The sequence below is a fragment of the Orcinus orca genome, chromosome 9 (assembly GCF_937001465.1).
Source record: "Orcinus orca chromosome 9, mOrcOrc1.1, whole genome shotgun sequence".
Classification (NCBI taxonomy): Eukaryota; Metazoa; Chordata; class Mammalia; order Artiodactyla; family Delphinidae; genus Orcinus; species Orcinus orca.
This window is the reverse complement of record NC_064567.1, coordinates 17,647,304-17,662,755: the sequence shown is the minus strand read 5'-3', so window position 1 is coordinate 17,662,755 and position 15,452 is coordinate 17,647,304. Positions and strand designations below refer to the sequence as shown.

Genomic DNA, 15,452 nt, shown 5'->3' with positions numbered 1-15,452 from the left:
CAGAGAGCTCTAACTCCCCAAAAAGCCTGCTTTCATTAATAAGATTTATTAACACAGCACGATAACCAAGGCACACCGTTCTGAGAAAAAAGGCAAGTTTCAGAACAATATGTATAATACGGTCCCTGTTTCTTGGGGGGCAAAAAAAAGGTATGCGTATGTGCTTGTGTGTACATTTTTAAAATTCAGGAAGATTGAACACTAACCGCCTGTAGTTGTTTCCTCTAAGAGGTGAGACTCTGAGGGACTTTCACTTCCTATTTTTTATGGGTTTTTATTTGACATTTTTATAAAGTGCATATATTTTTGTAAGCAGGGAAATAGTCAATATCTTTGAGCCTCACTTTCCACCTACCTTCCAGAGTAATAATGAAAATGTATTTAATGTATCAGTATGGTAAACGCTTAGCACAGTGAATAGCCCATCAGTAAATTGCAAAGTTTGTTCCCTTCTCCTTCCCTCTAATGGTATGGCTTTGTGTATTTGTCAAAATACTACTCAGAATCATTACTGCCACTCTGCTCAGATCCTTCAATCCTACTGCATGGAAATTTAGCCCCAAGGGTGTTCTGATCTGCACTAGAGAAACGTGAAAATATAACAAAAAGCAAAACCCGTGGCAAGACAAGGTAGAGACCTGTTCCACCCTGCCTGCTTTACCTGTCTCCAAAGGTGTAAGCATACCCCAGGCAAACAGCCTTGCCACACAGGGCAGGCAAGAAGAGTCGCCTCTGTGATTACTGAGAACCTGGGCAAATCCTATGCTGACTGGGATCTCAGATCTTCAAAAGTAAACTTGGGAAATCCTGACAAGCATGCAATGCCCAAACCTCCCCCTACAGGAAAGTTGCGAATCAGATTCCCCTAAAGGCGCCTGAAGCTGAAGCCACAGCTCCCACCTCCTGCACCTCCAACTGCCATGGCAATTTCTGACCAGAGCCTATAAAACCAACTAAGACTGGTTTTCTGATCAACAAAATGCAGTTCCTCTGGGCCTTAGTAGGAGCTCTTTCCTCTACCAGGCATGCCTTCTCCCAGATATCCATATGGATAGCTCATTTGAGCAAACACACAAAGGAGGCTGCACACGTTTGCACTAATGTCACCTTCTCAGAAAGGTCTGATCATCCTGTACAAAATAGCAGTTCTATACCTCCAGAATTCCTAGACCCCTTGCCTTGCTCTGTCTTTCTCCGTAGCACTTATCACCATCCAACAAACTAGATATTTTTCTTATTTGTTGTCTGTCCCCCTGCCCCCTCAAAAATACATGCTTCATGAGAACGGACATTTTTGTCTGAATTGTTTGTTACTATATCCCCATTGCCTAAAGCAGTGTCTGGCTTATAGTACAGGCTCAATAAAAATTTACTGAATTATAAATGAGGACAAATTCAGTGTGGACCCACCACATTCAAGCAGGACAGCCCAGTTAGAGGGAATGTAAACTCTTGGGTCACGCCAGTGTGTAGGCTCTGTGGGCTTCTGACCGGTTTCCTGTCCAAAGCATTCCTCTTCCCCCATCTTCCCTTCCTACCATTTTACTCTCTCTTTCAAAATTTTTGGAGACATTTAACTGAGTTTCTTTATGTAACCGGAGAAGGCACTAGATTCTCCAGCTCACTCATCAGCTCCAGCGTGTCTGATTAAGCCTTTACTGTTTATGCTCTGACGCCTGCTATGAAAGTAACAGGTAGACTGATGTTCGTTTTAAGCAGGTGCTATTGGGGCCCGCAGCAGTTCCGTTATACAATGAAAAGTATGCGGGTGCCCACAAGGAGAACCACAAGTTATCTTTTCTTCCAATCTAATAATCTCTCTTTGCCCTTGAGGCTTTGAGTTGGGAGAGAAGGGAGGGCACGGAGCACGGGGACGGGACGAGGGGTAAACATTTAATGAACACCTACTAGATGCCAGGCACTGCGCTAGGTGTCAGGGACACAATTATATGCAAGACCAGGGTGTCTGCCCTCAGGACTAGCTCTGGCTGGTTGGAGGAGCAGGATGACTTCAGAGTGGAGGCTGGATTGGACGGGAACAGGGCTGGAAGGAAGATGAAGTCAGCTAGGAGCCTGTAGCACTCCAAGCAAGAGATGAGAGTAGACGGTGGCAGTGGGGATGAAGACTGCAGGGGCAGGGGGAGGGTTTGAGAATTATGGAGGAGTGGAATCAGCTCAACTTGGTGATTAATGAGCTAAGATGAGTGAGGAGCAGAGATAGTGATTGGCAGGTTTCTGACTTGGGCATCTGATCGTGCCATTTGTGGGTAGAGAGAACTCCGGAAGAGGAGACCATGGGACATCCAGACACACTCTTTTTGGTAGAAGCTAAAACAAACGGGGACCCATAAACAGTAAGCAGTGCTGGGACCTGAAGCACGGCTATCCTACCCCACCCTCGTGAAGGCTTCATCTGTTACCTGTACACTGAGGACTCCCAAATCTTACCTCCAACCCAGACCTTTCTCCTGAGCTGCTACCCAAATACCTGGGGACATTTCCACTTGGGTATCCTACAGGCGTCTCAAACTTAATTGTACCAGTTGCGTTTAGAAGCATTTTTGGAGACTCAGTTCAGAATGGTGAAGGAGGCTTTAGTCCTGCTACATTCGACTGTATTGGGCTGGCCAACAAGTTCATTCAGTTTTAAGTAAAAATAAAAGGCACGTTTTTCATTTTCACCAAGAACTTTATCGAACAACGTATTCATTAACTGAACGAACGTTTTGGCCAACCCAATAGAACTCAGTTCCCGTTTCTCCAGCGTGTGATTGTGTCACCACCTGCATCATAATTACTTCAAGGTCTTGTTAAATTACAAACTCATGGGACCAACCCAGACTCACTCAATCAGAACTGCTTGGGATGGTGCCTGGGAATCTGCAGCTGGACCAAGTTCCAGGGGATTCTGAGGAACACGTGTGTCTGAGAGGAGGCTAGAAGGGGTCAGCTGCCAATTAACAGAGCTTCCATGAATAAATGACTATGTTAAGCTCAGTAGTAATAGTAATAACCATAAGATTTGTAGCTACAAAACACTTTTACATACCTTATTTCATCTGAACCTCTTGCAGCCCTATGAAGTCTTTTTCCCCTCATCTTAGAAACAAAAAACTGAGATTCAGGGAGACTAAATGATTTATTCAAGGTCTCAAGTTGACGTTTCTGATTCCAAGTCCACCAGTGCTCACGGCAGCATCACTGAATCAGTCAACTTGTGAGACAGGCCACGTGGCTGAATGAGGATGAATACACCCCACTTCTGAAGAGTATTGGAGCTCAGACTCACCATGCAGGGTCTCTTTAATGGCTGGAGCATTCTGCCTGGGGCAGGGATCAATCAGTTTAACCCTGGGTACCACAGATAACAGATCAGAGGTATAAGAGCACCTGGAGCTCTCTAAGGTTCTGGGGTACCGTAGAATTTCACCTCTTGCCCTTACTTCTAATCTTGATGTTCTGGGCTGCCCTTTGTTTAACCTACAGTTTCTGAGATTTCCTTTCACACAATCCTTTGCCTGACTCTGCCTGTGATTGTTCCCTTGAACTCCTATCCTTTAAGACTCAACCTAGAGACTACATTGTTGTCGTGGCGCTTTAGGGGAAGAAGTTGGTGTTTCGCCGGGCCCTGGTACTGAGGACGCGGTCCGGGTGGCCCCTGGCCTCTTCCTACCCACCCCTCCGCCCGCCTTTTCCCCCGCTCCTCTGGCAGGATGAGGCGTGCAGGCCTGGGTGAAGGAGTACCTCCTGGCAACTATGGGAACTATGGCTACCCTAATAGTGGGTATAGTGCCTGTGAAGAAGAAAATGAGAGACTCACGGAAAGTCTGAGAGGGCTTCCCTGGTGGTGCAGTGGTTGAGAGTCCGCCTGCCGATGCAGGAACACGGGTTCGTGCCCCGGCCTGGGAAGATCCCACATACCGCGGAGCGGCTGGGCCCTGTGAGCCATGGCCGCTGAGCCTGCGCGTCCGGAGCCTGTGCTCCACAATGGGAGGGGCCACAACAGTGAGAGGCCCGCGCACCGCAAAAAAAAAAAAAAAGCAAGAAAGTCTGAGAAACAAAGTAACTGCTATAAAATCTCTTTCCATTGAAATAGGCCATGAAGTTAAACATCAAAATAAATTATTAGCTGAAATGGATTCACAGTTTGATTCTACAACTGGATTTCTAGGTCAAACCATGGGAAAACTGAAGATTTTATCCAGAGGGGGACAAATAAAGCTGCTGGTTTCACGGTTGTCCTTTTCTGTCATTTATTGGATTATTAAACCGAGGTGATGCAAGCAATTGTGAGTTTGGAATTTGTTCCAACTTCACGGCTTGGAGTACCACTTCAGTAAAAATTCAGCATCAAAACATTCCTAAATTTCAAATAATGCTATGGCTTTTTCCATCAAAGATTACTGAATTTTACTTGCCTTATAAGTCACATTAGATAATACAGTGCTCTTTGGATACTGTTTCTTAATGATTCATTTTTTTGCCCCTATTTTCAGGGGTATTGACATGGTCCGAGGTCAGTCTGGCCCTAATAAGTTTTTTTCCTGTTTTTTGCTGTCAGGTTAAATAGCAGTGTAATAGTCTGTTGTTACCATAAATGTAGGTTTATGTTCCACATAAAGAAACTTAGTGGGAAAATAACAATGCCTGGACAGCCTTGTGCTGAGCTCTTGAGGTGGTGAGAAAGTTTGTGATGGATGGTAAATGTATTTTCCTGAACTGTCATCGCCCCTGATGATGTACTCTCCTTGCCTCCTCTATTTGGTTAAAATTGTAGGCTGATGTCTTTTTACCTACAGTTTTCCTAATAATTTTTGATGATATGACTCTTCTTCCGCCTCTGCCCAAGGACCTCATTCTTTAATAAAACTTGTTATTTTGGCATATTTCTAGTAAGGTTCAAAACAAATGTGTACCCGTATAGTTGTCATTTTATATTAACTTTATATATATACCATTGACTTGGCTTATCATAGTTTTATGATTTTAGCTACTTAGGCCATTTGGTTATCATTTATGACAGAATAATGTGAAGCTAAAGTAATTGCTAAGCTCTGAATGGAAATAGAATGTTCAAGAAAAGTAAAAAAAAAAAAGACTCAACCTAGTCATCCCTGGCCTTACCCCTCAGGTTGCACTTGGTGTTTCCCTCTCTCTGTTCCTAGGGCTTAGCACCCTGTTTGTGCTTATCACATTGCTTTGTAACTATCTGTCTGTCTCATCTCCTTGATTATAAACTCCTGAGAGCAGAGAGTGTGTCTGGCTGATCCTCCAATTCCTAGCATAGCCCCTTGAAAGGAGGTACTCAAGAGCTGTTTGTTGAATTAATGAATGAATGAAGCCCACCTGTCTGTACTGCCTGGAACTCCAAGTTACATGCTCAGTACAGAGCTTCCACCGCCATTGCCTTCAGCAGAGGAATCTTTTCTTACTGTGGTCAGTGCCATACAAAGTTCTGAGCACTTCTGAAAACTGGAAGTGGCCCAGCCCTGCCGATAACCCTTGGCCTTGCCTTAGGGGGCAGGCTGTTGACACGTTAGCTCTCAGCCCATTGAAAATCGATGACATACAAATTAGAACAGATGCCCTTTTCACTTACCAAATTTGCATTAAAACATCTACTGGCCAGTATTGATAAACATAACATGAAGTGGGCGTTCTCACAGAGCTCCAGAATGAGCTATTACACTTTTCTAGGGATGGCATTATAAATGATCACCGCCACCAACAAAAAAAAATGTTCATACTCTTGAACCCAATGACTACGCTTCTAAAATTTCCCTTAAAGAAATAATTTTAAAAAGACAAGGTGCATGTAGAATGGGTTGTTTGTAAGAGCGCAAGTTATTTGTAATAATGAAACATTTATAATAGTAGAAGCTGTAAGTACTCAGAGGCTACAGTAAAGTATCCTCCAAGAACTTAGGAATGAGGAAACTGCATTTCCCACTGAGCGCTGAATGGCAGAATCCACCCAAAATGGATCAAAAACCAAAGACACAGTCAATGGAAGGAGAGAGAAAAGCTACTGGCTCACAGGACTTGATTGAGGGCATCAATTCACAAAATAAATATTGTGTCCATCAGAAGAGGTTTTGCACACAGACATGCAGAAATCAAGAGAGTGGCCATGGGCAGAGCCCACTGAAGCCCTCGTGGGCATCTCGGCCAGCAGATATCCTGAGTTCTGTTCTATGACAAGACCATTCCCAAGATGAGAAGAAGGCACTAGACCACGAAAATGGAGCCATTAGAGGTAGTCCACCCTTTTCCTGGTTCCAAGCTCACCAGGGGATCATCTGATCACCCTGGCACTTGACCACAGGAAGAGTTGTGGCATTCTGGTGTCTTTCTCCTGGTAAACTAAAAAGGAGTTTACAATTATGTTAGCCTTCCAACCCAGCCAAAGGGGATGTCGTTTATGCCAGTGGTACCATGCATACTCCCAGTGTGTGCGATGGTTGTATTTCTTGCTGAATGACAAAAAGGGTGGCATTCTGATGTCTCCCTCAGGCCCCTGTGCAGTGAAGTTAGCACAAATCAATCTTTCAGAACCTTCTCATCACTGGGCACGGCAAGAACAGTTCCAGCCGGCCTGTTCTTCACACCAACTGCACATGCAGGCGTCTAATCATGATTTCTACAGGGAAAGAGAAATCTGAAACAACCAAAATGTTCAACATTAGGGAAAAGCTTAAATAAATTATGCTATACCCATCCCATGCAATATAATGTTGTCATTTAAAATCTTTTTTGCAAAGCCTACTTTATTACTTAGAGAAATATTCACACTACATGTTAAAAATGTGTGATTCAGGGACTTCCCTGGTGGTCCAGTGGTTAGGACTCCGCGGTTTCACTGCAGGGGGCACGGATTCAGTCCCTGGTCTGAGAACTAAGATCCTGCAAGCTGCGTGGCATGGCCAAAAGGAAAAAAAAATGTGATTCACACTTCAAAAAAAATTTTAGGCAGTTTCTTATAAATTAAACACACAATTACTACATGACCCAGTCATCAAGTTCTTGGACATCTGTCCCAGAGAAATGAAAACATATCTTCACATAAAAAGTTGTACATGAGTGCTCATAGCGGCTTTATTTAATCGCCAAAAACTGGAAACAACCCTGATGTCCTTCAACTCTTTTTGGTAGAGGCTAAAATAAACAGGGACAACAGGCAATACGGCTGACCTACCTCACCTCCTCTAGTTAAACAAACTGGTACATCCATAGCACAGAATAGTACTCAGCAATAAAGAGAAGTGAATTAGTGATACACAACTGGACAGATCTCAAGGAAATTATGCTGATTGGAAAAAAACAATTCTAGAATGTTTTATATATATATATATATATATATATATATATATATCAAAAGGCCGTTATGATTCATTTATATAACATCTTTGAAAACACAAAATTTAGACATGGAGAACAGATTAGTGGTTGCCAGGGGTCAGGAATGAGTGAGCAGGTGTGAGAGTAAGGGGGTGTGATTATAAAAGGGCAAAATGAGAACTCCTTGTGGTACTGGAACTATTCTGGGTTTCACTGTGGTTGTGGATACATGAAACTACGCACGTGATAAAACTGTAGGGAACTAAACACACACACACTCACAAATGTGTTTAAGTAAAAGAGGGACATCTGAATAATATCAGTGGATTATAAATGTCAACGTGCCGCTTGTGATATTGTACTATAGTTTTGCCAAGATGTTACCATTGGGGAAAACTTGGTAGAGGGTATGTGGGATCTCTGTAGTATTTCTTACAGCTGCATGTGAATCTACAATTATCTCAAAATAAAAAGTTTGATTTTAAGTGCAATACAGAATTGTAGATGCAACATGATTGCCTTATACAATATTTTTAACCTATACGTACACACAAAGTATCTACAATTATTGGCTTTAGGTAGTAGAGATGTTGGATTTTATGGGTGATTTCTGACTTTGTCTATATACTTTTTAATATTTTTCTAATTCCCTACCATGACCATGTATTAATTTTATTTTATAAATATAATGACTGTCTTTAAATATAGCATGTTTATTTTTCATAACCATATCTTAGTGCTGACTCACACAAAGCTTTTATCAACGATCCACCCAAAACTTTTAAATATAAATTGATGCTAAACTCGGAATTCCCAATCCTATGCTTATACAATTCAGTTTTCAGAACAAAAGATAGGACCTTACACCTGAACTCTGATGATCAAGTTGTCCAGCTTCCTCAGCTGCAACATAAAGACCTTGGGTTAAGAAGAACCCTGGGGTCCTTCCAGCCCTTACAGTCCATGGGCCTCATGCTGGTATAAGGCACCTGCTGCGAACCTTGGTCTGTCTGTTTAGAGATTATCTCTAAGATTATCCCAAAGACTGAAAGTGATCCACCTTCTCCCAGACCACATTTCTCCTTTATTTTAAAAATAATTTTTTAAATTTTTATTTTTATTTATTTTTGGCTGTGTTGGGTCTTCGGTGCTGAACGCAGGCTTTCTCTAGCTGCTGAGAGCGGGGGCTACTCTTTGTTGCGGTGCGTGGGTTTCTCATTGCGGTGGCTTCTCTTGTTGCAGAGCACGGGCTCTAGGTGCGCGGGCTTCAGCAGTTGTGGCATGTGGGCTCAGTAGTTGTGGTTCGGGAGCTCTGGAGCACAGGCTCAGTAGTTGTGGCGCACAGGCTTAGTTGCTCCACGGCATGTGGGATCTTCCTAGACCAGGGCTCGAACCCGTGTCCCCTGCATTGGCAGGAGGATTTTTAACTACTGTGCCACCAGGGAAGTCCCATGATCATATCTCTTGAGGAGCAGCTCAAATTAGAGTGAGAACCTGCCTGCCTCCAACCCTCTGCCTTCCACCCCACGTGGCAGCAAAGTCCCCATTTGCACAGGGCAGTAAACTGCCAATAATGGCATGAGACTGCCAGCAGCAGGAATCCATGAGTTTATGAGTCTATAAAATCATTCACTTTCACTGCTGGAACAATTCACATCTCCTAGGTTAATAAGAAATATGCCTTCGCAAACACTGAGTTGAGGACAGCATGGGGGAATCCCACCTCTGTTGCCACTTTTCCTAAAAAACAACTCCTTGCTCTCTGCAATCCTGTTTCTACCTTCTGCAATAATTAGGGCAGCTTCCCCTGCCTGTCCCCCACACCTCTCTCTGCCCCTGTATAAATATATTCTGATTCTCTGAAGAACCCTGACTAATACACCTTGCAAAAGTTTTCTCCACTTTCAAATGAAATCACCATTCCTTTAAAGTTGTCTAATATAAGGAATATTATGCAGCCATGAAAACAAATGAGGTAGATCTCTATGTACAAGTATGAACTCATTTCCAACTCATATTATTGAATAAAAACAGCAAGTTGCAGAGTGATGTATTTATGTAAAGTTCTTTCCTTCCAGAACTCACAAAACTATATTTTCCAAGGGAATATCTGTAGCTACGTAAACATCTAGCAAAGGATCTGGGAGCATTCATACCAAACAAATAACAGTAGTTAAATCTATAAAGGTGGAGATAAGACCAAGGTGGGCTCAAATGTTTCCATTTTTACAAGGGGAATGTGTATGCTTTGTATAATTAAAATTCATTTTATGTAGCAAGTGAATAAAGGAGTTGACCAATGATTTGATTTACAAGAACTGAACCTGCCTGACCCATGGTCTTCCTCATCCTTTCATTTCATCCTTCCAGCTCTCCAGGCTCAAAACTAGGGAGTCACCTTTGACTCCCCTCTTTCTGTGGTGTCCTCCCACCATCAACCCATCAGGATATTCTGTGGGCTTTGTCTTCAATATCTAGTGATTTCTAACCTCGTCCACCACCAGCTCTCATATTTTCTCACCTGTGTTATTTTAAGGGCTTAACTTGCCTCCAGTCTTCCCCCATCACTTCCTCACTGCCTCTTCTTGATACGGCAGCCAGAGAGGTCCCAGGAAAGCCCTGCCCCCTGCCCTTTGCTCCTCTTACCTCATCTCTCACCATCCTCCTCCTCACTCACTCTCTCGTTCTGCTCCAGCCACAGGGATGCCTTGCTCTGCACTTGACACAATCCTGCCCAAGGGGTTTTGCATTTGCTATGCCCGCTACCTATTTAAAGTGGACCGCCTCCCCCTGTACTCCCTATCTCCCTCCCCTGCTTTATTTTCCTTCTTAGCCTTTATCATATCACCATCTTTTTAGGAACGAAAAAAAGTAAGTTGTTTATTGAGGGCAAGAGGATGTGACCAATATAAAAATGAAAAGCTTATCTGGGGGGCTTCCCAGGTGGCGCAGTGGTTGAGAGTCTGCCTGCCGTTGCAGGGGACACGGGTTCGTGCCCCGGTCTGGGAAGATCCCACATGCCGCGGAGCGGCTGGGCCCGTGAGCCATGGCCGCTGAGCCTGCACGTCCGGAGCCTGTGCTCCGCAACGGGAGAGGCCACAACAGTGAGAGGCCCACATAACGCAAAAAAAAAAAAAAAAAAAAAAAAAAAAAGCTCATCTGAGACTTCCCTGGTGGCGTAGTGGTTAAGAATCCACCTGCCAATGCAGGGGACACGGGGTCGATCCCTGGTCCAGGAAGATCTCACATGTCGCGGAGCAACAAAGCCCGTGTGCCACAACTACTAAGCCTGTGCTCTAGAGCCTGCGAACCACAACTACTTAAGCCTTCGCGCCTACAGCCCGTGCTCCACAACAAGAGAAGCCACTGCAATGAGAAGCCCGTGCACAGCAACAAAGAGTAACCCCCGCTCGCCACAACTAGAGAAAGCGTGCGCACAGCAACGAAGACCCAATGCAGCCATAAATAAATAAATAAATTTATTTTTTAAAAAAAGCTTATCTGGCTTTAACTGACTCTGCTTTCTCTGCTTGTCAAATGGGAGTTGGATTTTATTTGTACATTTTCTAAGGGGCCTTTTCTGCTCATGAAATCCTTATACAGGGGGAAGCTATGGGACAGATTCCTTAAGCGCCCCAGTGGGAGAACTCTAATCATGGTGGGAGTAATGGCTCCATGCTGCCTTCTTCTTTCCCTTCTGCTTCATGTGTACCACAAAATAGTCATCGCACGCAATAGTGAGCCCAGAATTTAGCAAAAAGGAGCTCTGGAAGCCCACTTAACCATTTAACTACGGGTCCAGATCCTTCAATATTTTGATTTTCCAAAAATCCAGGGAACTCCTTTTCCATGAGTATCCTCAGGTCCTCCTTTGTAAAGCAGACTTTATCCCCAGCAAATTTGTGAAACGTGAACATCATGGTTTCCATGGCATGTTCCATTTGACATGGCATTTCGGTGAGGTCTGTTGAAACCTTAGCGCAAGGTGTGGAGGGGTCACTTGGCTAGCTGGGATGCGGGTTTAGTTTATCACCTTCTAATATACTATAAACACGTTGGTCTTTTTTTTTTTTAATCTTCCCAGCACTAGAATTAAAATTCAACAAGGATCAGCATTTATGTCTGTTTTGTTCATGGTCATATCTCCAGCACCTAAAACAATGTTTGGCACATAGTGGACATGCAATAAATATTTCTTTAATGGGGAATTCCCTGGCAGTCCAGTGGTTAGGGCACCAGGCTTCCGCTGCAGGGGGTGCAGATTTGATCTTTGGTCAGGGAACTAAGATCCCGGATGCCATGCAGTGTGGCCAAAAATATATATATATATATATATATAGAATGAGTAAAGAATACATTTGACCACAAAGTTTCATGAGTTACACTATAATAATGGGAAAAAAACCAAAATGAGACCACATTGATTAGCTTTTCAATTCTGAGTAAATCACTTAGCCTCTTCTTTTTTTTTTTCAATTGTGGTAAACACACACACACACACACACACACACACACACAATGAGATTTACCCTCAACACATTCATAAGTGTACAGTATCATATTATTAACTATATGCACAATGTTGTACAGGGATTTCTAGAAATTTTTCATCCATGACTGAAACTCTATACCCATTAAACAGCAATTCCCCATTTCCCTCTGGCAACTCCCCCAGCCCCTGGCAACCACCACTCTACTCTCTGTTTCTATGAGTTTGATTACTCTAGATACCTCATATAAGTAGAATCATGCAGTATTTCTCATTCTGTGACTGGTTTGTTTCACTTAGCATAATGTCCTCAAGGTTTATCCATCTTTTTTTATGACTGAATGATATTCCATGGTATGTCTATACCACATTTTCTTTATTCATTCATCTGTCAATGGACATTTAGGTTGCTTCTACCTCTTGGCTATTGTGCATAATGCTGAAATGAACATGCGTGCAGACATCTTTTTAAGATCCTGCTTTCAGTTTTTTCAGATAAATACCTAGAAGTGGGATTGCTGGATCATATGTTAGTTCTATTTTTAATTTTTTTAGGAACCTCCATATTGTTTTCCCTAATAATTGCACCATTTTACATTCCCAGAAACAGTGCACAGGGTTCCAATTTCTCTACATCCTTGCCAGACTTTGTTTGTTTGATAATGGCCATCCTAACAGGTATGATGTGATATCTCATTGTGGTTTTGGTTTGCATTTCCCTGATGATTAGTGGTGCTGAGCACCTTTTCATATAGCTGTTGACCATTTGTATGTCTTGTTTTCAAAACAGTTCAAGTCCTTTGCCCATTTATTAAAAAGGTTATTTGTTTTTTTGCTGTTGGGTAGTAGGAGTTCCTTACATATTTTGGATATTACCCGTTATGAGACATAAGATTTGCAAATACTTTCTCCCATTCTCTGGGGTGCATTTTTACCCTGTTGAGTGTTTCCTTTGCTGTGCAGAAGGCTTTTAGTTTGATGTCTATTTTGGCTTTCGTTGCCTGTTCTTTCAGTGTCATATCCATGAAATCATTGCCAAAACCAATGTTATGAAGATTTTCCCGTATGTCTTCTTCTAGGAATTTTATAGTTTCAAGCCTCAACTTTCTATGTCAGTATTTGTATAGCTCTTTCTACATTTCAAAACACTTTCATATACATTAAACCCTTAAAACAGAAACCCCAGAAGGAAGTCCCTTGGTGCTGGGTCATGATGACAGGCCCTGAGCCTTTGGGAGTTTTATTCTGGAGGTCAGGGGAGGATGGGTACTCTCACCCTGGGACATGTCTTGGTAGTCATATATCTGCTCTTCTACAGCAGAAAGTGCCCAGCCATGCTGACCCAGCAATACCTGCTCCCCATAAAGGAGCCTACTATATTCCCAGCCTCTCCTGGAAGCCAGAATCTGCCCTTGTGCAAAGGAAATGGAGGGCAAAAGCCCATCTGAGTTTGCATCCAAGGTTCCTCTTAGCAGCAGTGCTGGGAGCTCCTAACTGGAGTCAGAGAATGTACGTCTCCATGGATCTCTGCCTTCCTCATCCCTCCCTATAAGCTACTGTCCACAGACCTCAGTTCACAGCTGAGGGTCTTTTGCTCCGAAACTTACAAAATCGTGCAAATTTCTCTCTGGTCAAAGATAGTTAATATTCCTTTCACTAAATGCCACCCAAGGAGGCGTGGTGAGCAGAAGACCAGAGAGAACTTTAGTTGTTTAAACCTCAGGCAGGTCACTGCCCTTCTCTGAGCTGGCTTCCCCATCTATAAAATGAGCAAGAGAAGACGCTTCACAAGGTCATCCACAAGGATTAGGAACATAGTAGGTGTTCAATACACGATCCATCACTCTTATTTTGTTTGGAGGAGATAGAGTCTGAGACCCCCTGCCCTTCATCACATGAAGTGGATGGAAAACAATGTTGGTGTAAATAATCAATAAACAATTTATAATAAGGGATAGAGGAGAGTTTCATGTGAGCCAAAATGAGGACTGTAGCCCAGGAGACACAGATGCAAAAAGCACTTGAATTGTCTTCCACCGGACCACAAAATGAAGGAGGCTTATATATGCAAAACCCATAAAATTAAATAAGTTGTTTGCCAAGAATTAGGCTTGGAGCTGGCACGAAGTAAGGGTGCTTGTTAAGCACGGATTGGTTGGGGCCCAAAATGGTTGCATAGCTATAAGGGGAGACCCTGAGACCATAAGGTTGCAACTGGCAGCTGCTAGCAGATATTGTTTTGAAAACAGCTGATGATGTCCTTGAGTTTGAGATAGTTCAGAAAATTCAGGAGTTGATGCAAGAATGTGTCTGAAACCACATCCACAATGGCCACCCGGCTCCATTGGATACGCCTGAACCACAGTTCCTCCATTTTTATTTTTAAATGATCTTAAATACATCATCCCCAACAATGGAGAACAAGTGAAAAAGGCTGTTTCTCCAACCAGAAAGTTAAGGCCGAGGACACAGAACACAGGTGGCCATACTGGGTTGGCATTAATGCAAGAATGTTAGCTCCCCATTGGGACAGGTGTGGAGCTGGATCTGAGGGGAGGAAGTGCTGTCAGACTGGTGAAGGGCAGAGGTATTTCAGGGCAGAATCTATGCTACTTAGGGGGCTGGCATTGGGGGCAGGATCTATGTTACCTTGAGGAGGCATGTACAGGGCAGGATCTCTGGTACTGGGAGGGAGGGGTCAGGGTCAGAAGGTGATGGGGTGTCCTTGGCTGTTGCCATGGAGAACTCTGATTGTATTCAAAGCTGGTGAGAGACCACCCAGAGGTCCCAGGGTTCATGAGCAGAGCCTCCTGCCTCACAGCTGCGGGGAAGGTTGACTTAAGTGGACCAGAGATCTTCATTTTCTATAAAGAAATCAGGCTGCGGCAGGTAAGGAACCCTCTTAGCAACATCCCACCCCAGGACTGCATTTCTTCTGGGTGCAGATCTGCTCCCCAGTGGGCCTCATCCAGTGAGGCAGATGAGTGTGGGTTGGTAGTTGATGGGGGGAGGGGATGACTAGATGAAGGCCAGGCAGGTTGGTTCCTGGACCTCTGTGTGCCCTCTCGGTGCAAACGTAAGGCTCTCCAAGACAGAGGTACACAGACTCCTGAATGCCCTCTGCTCCCAGGGAAGAGAAACCAGGGAGTGGGGGAGGGGAGAAAAGCCATTCCTCAGGGACCCTCCGTGACCCTGGGTCATGGACAGCCAGCAGGGACAGGGCCTCAACCTAGGCTGAATTTGATTTTAAAATGAACATTTTACATTCACCTTGAAAGGGAGAAGGAGAATTTGCTCCTACTGGGCGCTTTCCGTGTGGCAGTTTCTTTCTACATAACACAACGTTTAATTTAATGTTCCACAAAGACCCGAAGTTGAATTTCAGGAGTGTCCGCCGCGGGCCAGGCGCCCTATTTGTCTGCTTTAGGTAGAACTCATTTGTGATCCTCACGGCCACTTTGAGGTGCATCCTGGATCAGAACCCCAATTTGAGCGCCACCAGGCCCAGGTTGCTTCAGCGAGTCTGTGTGACCTCAGGTTCACCCTTGCCCCGGGGTGAAGCAGCTTGCTCCAGGTCAGAGAGCAGCAAGGGGCACCTGGCCTGGCTGCTGCTTCCTAGGGTAAA

At 43.9% G+C, this 15,452-nt stretch overlaps 1 protein-coding gene and 1 pseudogene across 1 annotated transcript; one reads left to right on the top strand and one right to left on the bottom strand.

Moving 5' to 3' along the window:
* Positions 1-3,609: 3,609 nt before the first annotated feature.
* Positions 3,610-4,278, top strand: LOC117202279 (BET1 homolog). Its single transcript, XM_049715003.1, has 2 exons — positions 3,610-3,836; positions 4,060-4,278. The coding sequence occupies exons 1-2, from the start codon at positions 3,714-3,716 to the stop codon at positions 4,276-4,278; spliced, it is 342 nt and encodes a 113-aa protein (XP_049570960.1). The 5' UTR covers positions 3,610-3,713.
* Positions 4,279-10,593: 6,315 nt separating this feature from the next.
* LOC101270045 (protein S100-A10-like) lies at positions 10,594-11,291 on the bottom strand (annotated as a pseudogene).
* Between the last annotated feature and the right edge of the window lie 4,161 nt (positions 11,292-15,452).